The sequence below is a fragment of the Anopheles merus genome, chromosome 2R, assembly GCF_017562075.2.
Source record: "Anopheles merus strain MAF chromosome 2R, AmerM5.1, whole genome shotgun sequence".
Classification (NCBI taxonomy): Eukaryota; Metazoa; Arthropoda; class Insecta; order Diptera; family Culicidae; genus Anopheles; species Anopheles merus.
This window is the reverse complement of record NC_054082.1, coordinates 6,880,778-6,893,052: the sequence shown is the minus strand read 5'-3', so window position 1 is coordinate 6,893,052 and position 12,275 is coordinate 6,880,778. Positions and strand designations below refer to the sequence as shown.

Below are 12,275 nucleotides of genomic sequence, written 5' to 3'. Positions count from 1 at the left end.
CGTAATGCATCCCCGGGCCATTGGGCACTTTGGCTCTCGTAATTCCCTCCATCGAGCGATACTAATGATTGGGTTTCCGCCTGCTTATGAAGCTTGAGATCGCGAGGTCGGTGAACTAATTTCTACGCCAAGCGCCAAGCGGTGCAGATGACGATTTACATGTCAATTTACGATCGAAGATTTGCGCCTTGCATCTAATGGAGACGTTAGCCGCTTGGTAGCTCAATCGCTTGCAGAAGCATGCACGGTAAACGGACACAGGGAAAGTGAGCACAGTTTATGGTAATTTTGGCAATAAATTTTGCATTTCATTTCATCTTTCAATGGCTTCTGGGAAATGGGCTTTTCTACAATTTTAATATGCTATATGTTGCGAACAATCTGGTTGTAGGAAGTACCAAATTCCCGGGAAACTGGGTGCCTGAACGTCGGGGGGGCAACCCGACGCTAAATAAAACGGCCACGTGGGCGCAGGGCCAGTCACCCAGTCCCATGTAACAACTGACTACAGAAAGCATCAGAAGGATACGAAACGGACTTAACGATACCGACCCAACGCAATGCCCCCGGACAACGATTAAAATGGGCTCATGGAACGTACGCACTCTTAGCAAAGCCGGAGCCTTGAAACAACTTGATGACGCCCTAGCCACATTGAGCATGGACCTCGTAGCTCTACAAGAGATTCGGTGGCTAGGGAACGGTGTGCACAACAGGCGTGGTAAGCAATGCTACGATATTTACTACAGCTGCCACGACCGCCACCACGTGCTCGGAACGGGTTTCGCCGTAGGTCCCCGGCTGAAATCCGTAATCATAGATTTCAAGGCTATAAACGATAGGCTATGCACCCTGCGCATGCGAGGCAAATTTTTTAATATAAGCCTCATAAACGTTCACGCCCCTACCGAAGATAAAGAGGAAGAGGAGAAGGACCTTTTTTACGGCCGCCTCGCTAGAACTATAGATGCGTGCCCCAGGCATGACCTCAAAATCATCCTGGGGGACTTCAACGCAAAAGTCGGTAGGGAGCCAATGTACCGCCAATACACTGGCTGTCACAGTCTGCATGAGCACAGTAACGATAATGGTAGTAGATTGGTCCAGTTCGCCGCAGCGAACAATCTGGTTGTAGGAAGTACCAAATTTGCGCGGAGGGACATCCACAAAATGACGTGGGCGCACCCGGATGGCGAATCCTTCAACCAGATCGACCACGTGTTAATAAGCCGCCGACGACAGTCGAGCCTGTTAAACGTCAGAACTTATCGAGGAGCCAATATCGATTCCGATCACTACTTGGTTGGCTTAGTGATACGTTGTAGAATCGCCCGCCCCCGCACCAATGGGGGCGGAGAAAACACGCAGCCTCGGCTCAACACGGACTCTCTAAGGGACATTACTGTCCAACAGGAATTCAAAGCCGCTTTAGACGAGTCTCTACTACCAGAAAACAGATATGAAACTACGAGCGAGAGGTGGAACGCTCTAAAAACAAAAATAATAAACTGTGCAAGAAATATACTCCCACCACGTCGTGGCAACACCAAATCTGGCTGGTTCGACGATGAATGCAGACAAGTGACCGAACGTAAGAATACTGCATACCGAGCAATGCAGCAACGGCATAGAACGCGGGCATGCGCAGAGGAATATTCACGGCTCAGACGCGAAGAGAAACGAGTTCACCGCTCTAAGAAGCATGCTTTGGAAGAGCAAAACATGCGGGAACTCGAGCAAACCAGAGAGGCGTACGGACCGACACGAAAGTTTTACCAAGCGATAGCAGGTCACCGAAACAACGTGGTACCTAAGGTAACCTGCTGTCGCAACAAGGATGGAGATCTGGTTAGTAACCAGCCAGAGGTCCTCTCGCGGTGGGCTCAGTACTTTGATGAATTACTCAACGACCAGTTAAACGAACAGCTAGAAGCGCCACTAGCAGATAGTGTCATGCTACTGCCACCTAGCATAGAAGAAACGCGAAAGGCTATCCGTCGGCTGAAAAATAACAAGGCACCCGGAACCGACGGAATTGCAGCTGAACTGGTCAAGAATGGAGGTGCACGACTAGAAAACGAGATTCATCAAATTGTTACTGAGGTGTGGGATAGCGAATCGATGCCTTGTGATTGGAATCTCGGCATCATCTACCCCGTATACAAGAAGGGAGACAGGTTGGACTGCAACAACTACAGGGGTATTACGGTGTTGAATACCGCCTATAAAATATTCTCCCTGATCCTTCAGGATCGCCTTGTCCCGCACGTCGAAGAGATAGTAGGAAACTATCAAAGAGGATTCCGAAACGGAAAATCAACCACTGATCAGATCTTCACCATGCGGCAGATCTTGGAGAAGATGGCTGAATACAAAAACGACACATACCATCTCTTCATAGACTTCAAAGCCGCATACGATAGCATAGCCAGGGTAAAACTGTACGACGCTATGAGCTCATTTGGAATCCCGGCCAAACTGATAAGGCTAGTTAGAATGACTATGACCAACGTCACATGCCAGGTGAGGGTGGATGGAAAACTCTCAGGACCTTTTGCTACCACCAAAGGTCTGCGCCAGGGGGACGGGCTTGCCTGTCTCCTATTCAACTTGGCGCTAGAGAGGGCCATCCGCGACTCGAGGGTGGAGACTACGGGAACCATCTTCTATAAGTCAACCCAGATCCTGGCATACGCTGATGATATAGACATCATTGGTCTGCGGCTCTCCTATGTAGCAGAAGCCTACCAAGGGATTGAGCAGGCGGCAGAGAGCCTCGGATTGCAGATAAACGAGGCAAAGACCAAACTGATGGTGGCAACATCAGCGGACCTACCAATAAATAATCCGAATCTACGTAGGTGTGACGTACAGATAGGTGAACGCACTTTTGAAGTCGTCCCACAATTCACCTATCTTGGGTCAAAGGTCAGCAACGACAACAGCATGGAAGCTGAGTTGCGCGCAAGGATGCTGGCTGCCAACCGGTCATTCTACAGCCTGAAAAAGCAGTTTACCTCAAAGAACCTGTCGCGACGGACGAAGCTGGGACTATATAGTACCTATATAGTACCAGTACTCACATACGCCTCTGAGACATGGACACTGTCCAAATCTGACGAAACCCTCTTAGCCGCGTTCGAGAGGAAGATGCTCAGAAGGATACTTGGCCCCGTATGTGTGGAAGGACAATGGAGGAGCCGCTATAATGACGAGCTATACGAGATGTACGGCGACCTCACTGTCGTACAGCGTATAAAGCTCGCCAGGCTCCGGTGGGCTGGCCATGTTATACGCATGGAAACGGACGACCCAGCCCGTAAAGTCTTTTTAGGCCGTCCACAAGGACAGAGGAGGCGTGGTAGGCCCAAATTGAGGTGGCAAGATGGCGTGGAGGCGTCCGCCATTAAGGCCGGGATAACGGACTGGCAGACGAAGGCGCGAGACCGTGAGCGGTTTCGGACACTCCTGAGGCAGGCCAAGACCGCAAAGCGGTTGTAGTGCCGGATAAGGTGATATGTTTGATAGTAAGAAGACAATAAATATGAAATAAACTGTTTGAATAAAGAAATTCCTCTGGAAATGCCCATTTCGGCACACATGAACCCACTCAAGTGCCTAAAAAACCGATCGTGATGCTGATGGAATGTACCCCGATATGCTAAACTGGGCGTCTTCTCGGATCATTGAACTTTCGTCAACATCGCCAAACTTTCAGCTATCACGCGGTGAAGGCGAGACCGGCCACATAACAACAGGCACAAACCCGGCCCCCGCCCCAGCGCAAAACCGGTAAGGAAACATGCTTCACCAGTTCGCGACTAGGCTGTGCTGAAGTAAAAAAAAAAAAAGATAAATAAAACAGCATAACTTTACAATCGTTTCGCCATGACGAACGCCGCGCCAAAAAGGCGTCTCGATGTCAGAGAACGAGGAAGCGAAACACCGTCCCCAAGAAACAAAAAAGCAAACCTCCGCACGCTGCGATGCGATGCCGAAAATAGGTCACTCACCGATGCCCGCAGGGTTAATTTCCGAACCGAACGCACTCGGAACGCCGCTCTGCCCGCTCGCCAAGCAAGTGCGGAGCTGTGGAGAAGCCGTTGCGAAAACTATACTTTCAACCCGACCACTTTCATCATCAGCGCAGCGCTTCGGGTTCGGTTCCTTAATCTTGTCCAGCTAGTGTATCGTACGGACGCGGTCGGGTCGGTCGCAAGGATGAGCAAAGGAAGGCTGGACAGGGCTGCTGATGGTATGCGGAAAAGGAGGGACCCCGGGGGGAGCGATAGGAGGCAGGAAAACTTTTCCTTTCTTGTCACTTTCATTCCCATTCCCAGTAGGGTGGTGTGTGTGTGTGTTTATGCTTTTGTTTGCGATCACTCCCTATGATCATTCGCGCTGTTCCCGCCGGGGGGTTGCTGAGGTCAAACCGATCGTGTTCGGAATGGCTGACTCGGGGATGAGCTTTGCACAGCTTTCAGCATATTTTCACCACACCACCGCATCACATACACACACACACACACACACACACACACACACACACATGTGGTCGAGGAAAGACGATTAGCACACGCCATCCGCACTCGGCGCAACCCTTGTAGATGACCATGGGGGTGAGATTAAAGCCGTGGCTAAATCTTTCTGCGACAAAACAGGAAAAAACGCATGCGCATAGCGGGAGTGACTGACACGAAAGCGGGAGAAATTAGTGTCAATGTTTGCTGTCGAACCGAATGGAGGTCAATGATAAAAAAACGGTGATGCGGTTTGGTGTTTGGAGACGGAGAATGATTTTACGATAATTATGTTAAGCTAAGCATTTTAAGGCGCTTAAAGGTCCAAGAATAGACGAGCAATTTTAATCCAATTTGCTCCCCGAAAAGTGTCCGCACCTTTGGTCATAGATTAACAGGTATTAAAATTAATGTTGCATTAAAATTACAAAATGATTCTCATTCGTAAGCTCCTTTCTTTGAGTGGGAAACATTTCAAGCTAATCGCCCGGAACCGTATCAACTAGAACAATCATTAACCAACTTCACTAAATTCGCTAACTCATTAGATGCGATTTGCTCATTTGTGTGTACCTCAACTTCCGCGATCGGAGCTACCAAAAGGCTCCAAATTCATTCCACCCAGCTCCAAATCAATAAAAGCTTCCAGCAGATGCATTAGGGCCGACGAAGCCTTTCCCTTCCGGGACCGAACTCATCTCTGCCGGGATGGTCGCGTTTTCGCTCCTCATTAACCTTCTAGTTCAGCTTCGACGCGTCCCGTGTCTGTTTACCGTCAGCATCGTCAATCAGCCCCAAAATACCTCCGATCAGTGATTCGAATTAATTTTATAACCCTTTTCTCAGCCCCTCTACTAACCTTAATTTCGTCGCCTGCAACACTTTAAAAATCTTCCTCACTCCACTCTCGCACACGTAGACTCTCTACGAGGTGCGCTCGGGGATGGGATCTTAACCTCCAACATCTAATCCATCGGGGCATCGATTTAGCGAGATAGAGAAACGAAGTCAACGGGCAAATGCCTAGGCTAGAATGGCTTATCCGGTGCTGGGGAACGGGCCAGCACAGTCCACAGTGGTAATGAGCGCCCGGCGAAAGGCACCGAGGCGAGATTGATTGAATTTAATTGCCCCCTAGCGATAACATTAGTTCGCTGTCGGCTAATAATCACCCTAGCCGCGCAGGTCGCGTTGAGCTGAGGGGTGAACATTTGAATGCACCGACACCGGGGAAAGCCGCGGTCCCGGTTTCGGATGCACATTTCTCGCACCCGGTGCCAAACGAGTCGCCGTGTGTGTGTGTTTGTGTGTCGGCTACTGACCCGCGGGGCGGCCATTCGTAGCGCGTTATCGCCGGTTCGCGCTCAAGAAAACAAGTGCGTGCGCACCGATGACTGCTTGTAAACATGACGCTTCTAATGAAGATGCTGTCCATGCGCTGCCCATGCACTTGCAACGCGTGCAGGAATTTGCATGCAACGCATGAGACGAAGGACTGCATCACACACACACACACACACACAGCCACCGCAGAGCTGGTGCCGTTCCGTGCCGCTCGCAAACCGGTCAATAACGACTCCGAAACTTCTTCGGCCTTCCCCGTGCATCACCGGCAGAGGAAGGAGTAAATTAAATTTATCGATCGCGGAGGCTGCACTTTATCACCGGCGGTACAAAACGATCGCACCGACCGAAACGGAAGCATCGGACCAGTCCACGGGACGGGAAGGGGCCAGATCTTACCGGAGAAGCTACACGGGGCTGGGCGACGGTAATTAAATCACTTTCACATGACGACGTTCGGGCTGCTAACGCAACCGCGCTCATCTTGCGGGAGCTCGAGGGCCGACCTTTTGCACCGACCCGCTGGCAGGCATCGCCGATGCATCGCCGATGCATCGACGAATTGCACGAGCCTTGCACGCAGCGAAAGCGAAAGGCGATGCAACGCGGTAGCTCGTGTGCCGGACGATCGTGTGCCGGAATGCAGTTAATAACTCGGAAGGGTCCATCGTCTGGGCTGTTGAACTCGGTGGTGTGAGATTCGGTTGGCGGCGGGGAGCCGTGAGGTCGGATAGGCGGACGAGCGGAACCCTAATGCTAATGAGACGCACTTTGCATAACCTCTCTAATGTCGTTCGTAAACATGGTGTCAGCCAAGTCGTTTATCTTCACAGGTAGGTCCTGCGGTCTGTGATTATCGTATTAGCTGAGGTGCTCGCGAATAGCAGCGAGAAGAAGCGCCGAATAGCAACAGGAGGTCTTTCGGATGTTACATATGCTGGAACAAATTTTGTTGAGGTTATCTTATCAAGATGGAATGGTAGTTGCTTGATGATTAGCTAATCATATGACCTAAGCCCCATGTATCATATATTCCTCAAAATTACATTCACAACGGTTAGGTGCTGTCTGTTGGCAAGTACTCATGCATTTCATTTCAGGAATTTCTCTACTGATATTGTTGAGGCAATATCTCTGGATATTATCACAAGCACTATCTTGAATGGTTCAATATCTCTAAGTTGCATTCCAACTAATGTGGGGTTAATTGACGTTGAAAAGCAAAGTTCAAATGCTTGGAGTTGGAGTCTTCTCGTAACTTAAAGATGTCCAAACATGTATTGGAGGTGTGCAGTCTCATGGTCTTAAGCAACTGAATCGTGTTGCTAGAATTTCATCATAAAAGATCTTGGCAGATAAATCATAATTTTCTTCCGACATCAGTATCAATTCACTCGGATCCAAATCTCACGGGAATCTCGATAACTAACCTCCTCTGCCCATCGCATGAGAAACGTTACGAGAAGCCGATCATCATGCACATTGACAGGTAATGATATTAAAAACCCACATCAAACCTTCCCCCTTCCTTCAGCTAACGATCAATGCATGTTGTTGAACTTTGCCGATGCAACACCGCTCCATGAGAGCTCACCTTTCCTCCGGTCGCTTTGGAAATCCATATTCATAACCCGGTGCCTGTCTCATCTCGAGTGCCCTATGCGAGACGCATTAAAGCAGCGGGCTCCACAAAAGGAACCGATTCGACGAGGTGATCGCAAACACTTGAGCCACGCAGGTGATAGCGAACGCTGCTAGCACGAAGAAGAAGAAGGGATTCGCGCCTTAATCTCCCTTTGATGACCACCATCGATGTCGGGCGCGATGATCTTTATCACGCAGCGCGGCGGGTAAGGTGGCCAGCACCATCGGTGACGTGTGGTGCCTCCGACTGCTGACAAAACAGACGAGTTTTCACTTTCAAGCACTCGCACGTGAACCCGTTTCCATCTCGCATCGTTTTCGTCTTGTGTGGGATGTGAGGGAATCGATCGCATATGAGCGCAGATCGAGAGGTGATCGCGATCGGGACCGTTTTTCCTATTCGCAAGAAAATCCTGAAAGAGAAAGCTACTGGATCTGATGTTGTTGTGTTTTTTTGTGTTTTTTCTCTCACTCTCTTCTTTGCACACATTAGCGTGGATGCAATGCGTTGAGCAATCGTAAACAGCGCGACACCTAGTTTGGAGTGTTGTACCGGTGTGTGAGAAGTTATTTATTGCACGCTTAAGCTAGCCGAAACATTTACATTAACATTTTCCCGCATCTTCCGTGTTGCGTTTCCAGTTCCAGTATGAAGCAACACCGAGCCCTTTTGTGGAGCCGGTGGAACATTGTAATCGTAACGTCCGTGTTTAGAGATATGACCGTAACTCCGTTTGCGAGTTCGGCAACGTTCGAACCTGATCCAGTTGCCTTATTCAGTAATATCAATGAGTAATATCTAACCTAACAAAACCAAAAATTAAATCGAACTATCACGCACACGGAACGGATGTGCACTCAGCTTGGAAACTAACCTGGGAATTCAACTAAAATGAGTAAGTAGTATCGAGTCACACGAGAGGAGGAACCGGCTCGCCATTGCAGATCTTGAAGATGAGAACTGTGCACTTGCAAGTACTACCTGTTTGTTTGATTTCCTAACCTGTCTCCAACGGTGCCACAGTATTGTATGGTCAAACCATGAGGCCTAACATACCTTCCAGCCATCCCGGTCCGTCACCTGAACGAGGTCGCATCTCTTCACACCAGCACCTCATGTTAAAGGTTAACACTGGTACACACATACACTCTTTAGAAGGGGAGTGGGAAGAAAGTGACCGCTGTCCGTCCCGGTGACTTACTCCTGCACGGTGAATGTCAACTGCTTTCCGGTGCGTGACTCGAACCGGTTCGGCGTCTTGATGTCCAGTATGGCGATGATGGCGATGGTCAGCCCGATCAGCATGAAGGACGTGACGAAGATGCCGGACAGGATCGGGGCCGTGGTGAACCCAACGCAGTCCCAGGCGCTGTCAAACTTCGTTTTCCCTTCCAGGGCCGGCTGCACCTGTGGAATGACAAAGCGGCTTGTTATTATCTCCGTTTCGCAAACAGGAACCACCAAACCTAACCCCAAAACAAATCCCACCAAACACGGAAAACGCTGCCCAATTTCACGTCCCCATCGTTGCGGAAATGTTGCGTAACGTTGTGCCGATTTCAGCAGTCGACTGGCGCTTAGTGCCCGCGAAAGGGACACGAGGGTGGGGTCTCTTTTTATTATGAGTTTAAATTTGAGCATTTTGAGCTCGAGCTAATGAAGTACCGCCGGCACACATATAGGCCCGCGGAGTCGATGGCGCGCGCGGTGAGATCAGTTTTGATGGTGTCTTTGCCTTCGGTTACGCAAATCGGGCGAACGAAGTCTGCCCCTCTTCCTAGGGCAAACCATTCGCACAATGTGAACGGAAAGTAGTTTTGATTGATTTTACAACTCTTGTTAAGCGGTTTTAAGTAGTCGGGCTAACGCGAAAGAAAGCTGGGGTTTTTTTTACGGTAACGATGTCAATAAAATATGCAAAGTTTGTTATCTCGTTTACCGTGCGCGGTTGATTTGAGTGTGAAGACTTTCTAGCCCGCTTGTCGATAGCACAATAAAAGATTAATGTCATCTCCACCAATTGGTGCAATTTGGAGGTGATGCACTCAAACATAAGGCAATCCTATTTGAATGCAGCTCGTCCGGGACATTGCTTAATGGAGAAATGAACAATCGATGTACAAATAGAGTACCAAGCAACGCTTCTTTGCAACCAAACCGATCGTCTCACATTTCTTACCGCTATGTGCGTCACATGCGTTCTGATAAAAATAGTCATAAAAAAAGATGTTTACATTGTACTGCGAAACCATCGCCTTGGAGTCACATGCCAGTTGCATTCCAGGCGCGATGCACAATTATTACACCTGCGACCCACTCAGAGACCCCAGCCAATTGCTCCAGTTTTCTTTTCTCACCTATCGCTTTAGTTGTTTTTCTCTGCTTTTTTTTTTGCTGTATCTACGCTCATCTTCTTCAGACACAGCCGTTTCTCATCATGCAGTACATCAACCACCATCACCCATTACGTGCAGATGGATGGCCGATTGGAAAGAAGCAACAATCACAAACGGGCGCCATGAAGCGCCGAGTCGAGTCGTTTGTTTACATACAAACAAAACAGCAACCCAACGTACAGATGCGTATGGGTATGCTTGTGAGATTTAATTGGTAAATTATAAGCGTAAATTCAATCACCTACTTGCAAGTAGGGTAACGTGTTTCGGGGTGTGGTAGGTTTGGCCATTCTCTCACAATAAACACGCACAATTGTTGTCTGATTAAAATCCTATCATCACTGCATTACACAACCAACGGCAGGGTGTATTGATTACACAAATGCATCGTATTTATCTTTTTTCCCCCGCTTACCTGAATGTTCTCCAGCGTCAGAATGGTGGTGCCATTGCGGAATACCAGCTGGCGGGCGCAAGAGTACGATGCGCCCAGCGGTGCGTACGGAGCCTTACCCTCCAGTTCCAGCGTCGTATCGAGCGACTTGGCACCGTCCTTGCTCTTCGTGTCCATCACAAATACGTCCACCTTGGACATGGACCAGTACCCGGCATCCATATCGAAGCGGAACTTGAGTGTGAGCTTGTGAGATAGAAATGGAGTCATTAGAACAGATCTGCATGATCTATTCAAGCGACATCCTTACCTTCGTCGAATCGTCCACCTTGAAGGTGACAATCATCTTACTCTCGCGCTCCCGGGCATCGTACGTGGCGAGCGTGTGCTTGTCCAGCACGTGCGTCGTTTCACCCTCGTCCGAATCGTTCAGCATCTTCAGCACCGGCGGGCCGGTCATGTACAGGATCGCCTTGCCGGGCACATTGTACAGGGAGTCGGCAATTTCCGGCTCGTCCGTCGGGCTGCCGGGCGTGGTGCTGGTCGAGTAGAGGTCATCGCCACCCTTCGCCTCACGCTTGTGCAGTACGTGCGGCTCTTCCCACTGGTTGGCCAGTATGCCCAGCACCTTCCGCTCGCCATAGTTCTCGGTGGAGTCGCGGAACAGTGCGGACAGTTCCACATCCTGCTGGGACGGTGAGCCAACCAGATTGATAACCTGCGGATAGGGAGAGACACATACAAAAAAAACATCCCATCACAAGTTGGCATACAGTCAACGCCACTAGCGTCATCTATGAGGTCACATGAGATTCTCTCGCTCTCTCACTCACTCACTCGCTCTCACCACGCACTACAGTGCACTTTTCGCTTACCTCAGCGTTCACGTTGTAATCGAGCGGATTGGAGCTCAGCATTTGCTGCGGGCTGTACATGTACTCGTACTTCTCCACGATCCGCTTGAACGTGGGGAAACTGTCCGCCGACAGTTTGGTGGTGCCGTTGCGCAGAAAAACCACCACCGCGGCCGCGTTCGAGTACAGATCCCGCAGCATCTTGTCGTCCACCTCGGCCAGGGCCGGGCTCTGCAGGTCCTTCAGATCGTCCAGGCCCCAAAATAGGAACGGCCCGCTGTAGTAGGCGCTCGAACTTTGCACCAGCGTCACGGCCAGCGCCAACGCCAGCAGCTGCACCCGGAGAAACATGGTTGGCACTGCCTGTCGTGGTTTAACCTTAACTGCTTAATTGATTTGTCCCCGGGGTATTAATTGATCGTCGAATGGAATGCCACACGTAACTCGAATATTGTCGTAAGAACGGGCAACAACACCACAGCACTGGCGAGCTGATGTGACAGAAAATTCTGAACGCAAAACGACAGGAACGGGTCGATATTTTACTCTCCTGTATTGCTTGCGGTGCGAGAATTTCGCGAGAGCGGTGACAGAGACGGTTTGGGAACGCATGCGCGCAATTGGTCGCCGTCTGGGGGTTGTTTTTCGGCGCAAAGGGCATGGGGTGGATGGTACCACGTGCTCTTGTTTACAAACAATACTTTGAAAGATGCTTAATTGAAGGCAACAGGCACAAAGTTAATTGATTTTAATAGTAAAGTTTACAGTTTAAATAACATCAGAGGTTTGTTTGCACAGTCCGGGGAAAAATGAAAAATTGGGAATAACGTTTTTTTCATGTTTTTTTTTTATTTTCTTTTCATTGAACCAGTTGGTATACTTTTAAAATTGTTTTTAAATCGTTATTACTTTTGTCTTACAAAATTAACGAACTTCCCTTTTCAACATTTTCAAACACCACGTGCTACGAACTTCCCTTTTCAAAACGACCGTTGCAAACGTCACAGCAGCTAACGCATCGTAACGCTTCTCGAAACCCCGCACAGGGAAGAAAAAGCAGGCCAAAGCGAAATCGACAAGAAAGTGTAGGAACCAAAACAAAACCACCCTCCACGTTATTAC

General features: G+C 49.4%; 1 protein-coding gene across 1 annotated transcript; it reads right to left on the bottom strand.

Moving 5' to 3' along the window:
• Positions 1-7,991: 7,991 nt before the first annotated feature.
• On the bottom strand, positions 7,992-11,689 carry LOC121589819. Its single transcript, XM_041908996.1, has 4 exons — positions 11,175-11,689; positions 10,610-11,017; positions 10,321-10,545; positions 7,992-8,916 (listed from the first exon to the last, which is right to left on the bottom strand). Exons 1-4 carry the CDS (start codon positions 11,502-11,504, stop codon positions 8,707-8,709), a joined length of 1,173 nt encoding a protein of 390 aa, XP_041764930.1. The 5' UTR covers positions 11,505-11,689; the 3' UTR covers positions 7,992-8,706.
• Positions 11,690-12,275: the final 586 nt, after the last annotated feature.

Excerpts from the sequence above, each read along its gene's own strand:
- LOC121589819 (XM_041908996.1), bottom strand. The coding sequence starts at position 11,504 with ATGTTTCTCCGGGTGCAGCTGCTGGCGTTGGCGCTGGCCGTGACGCTG. Across the intron at positions 10,546-10,609 it reads AGGTGGACGATTCGACGAAG|CTCACACTCAAGTTCCGCTT; the intron begins GTAAGGATGTCG and ends CTATCTCACAAG. Across the intron at positions 8,917-10,320 it reads TGACGCTGGAGAACATTCAG|GTGCAGCCGGCCCTGGAAGG; the intron begins GTAAGCGGGGGA and ends GTCATTCCACAG.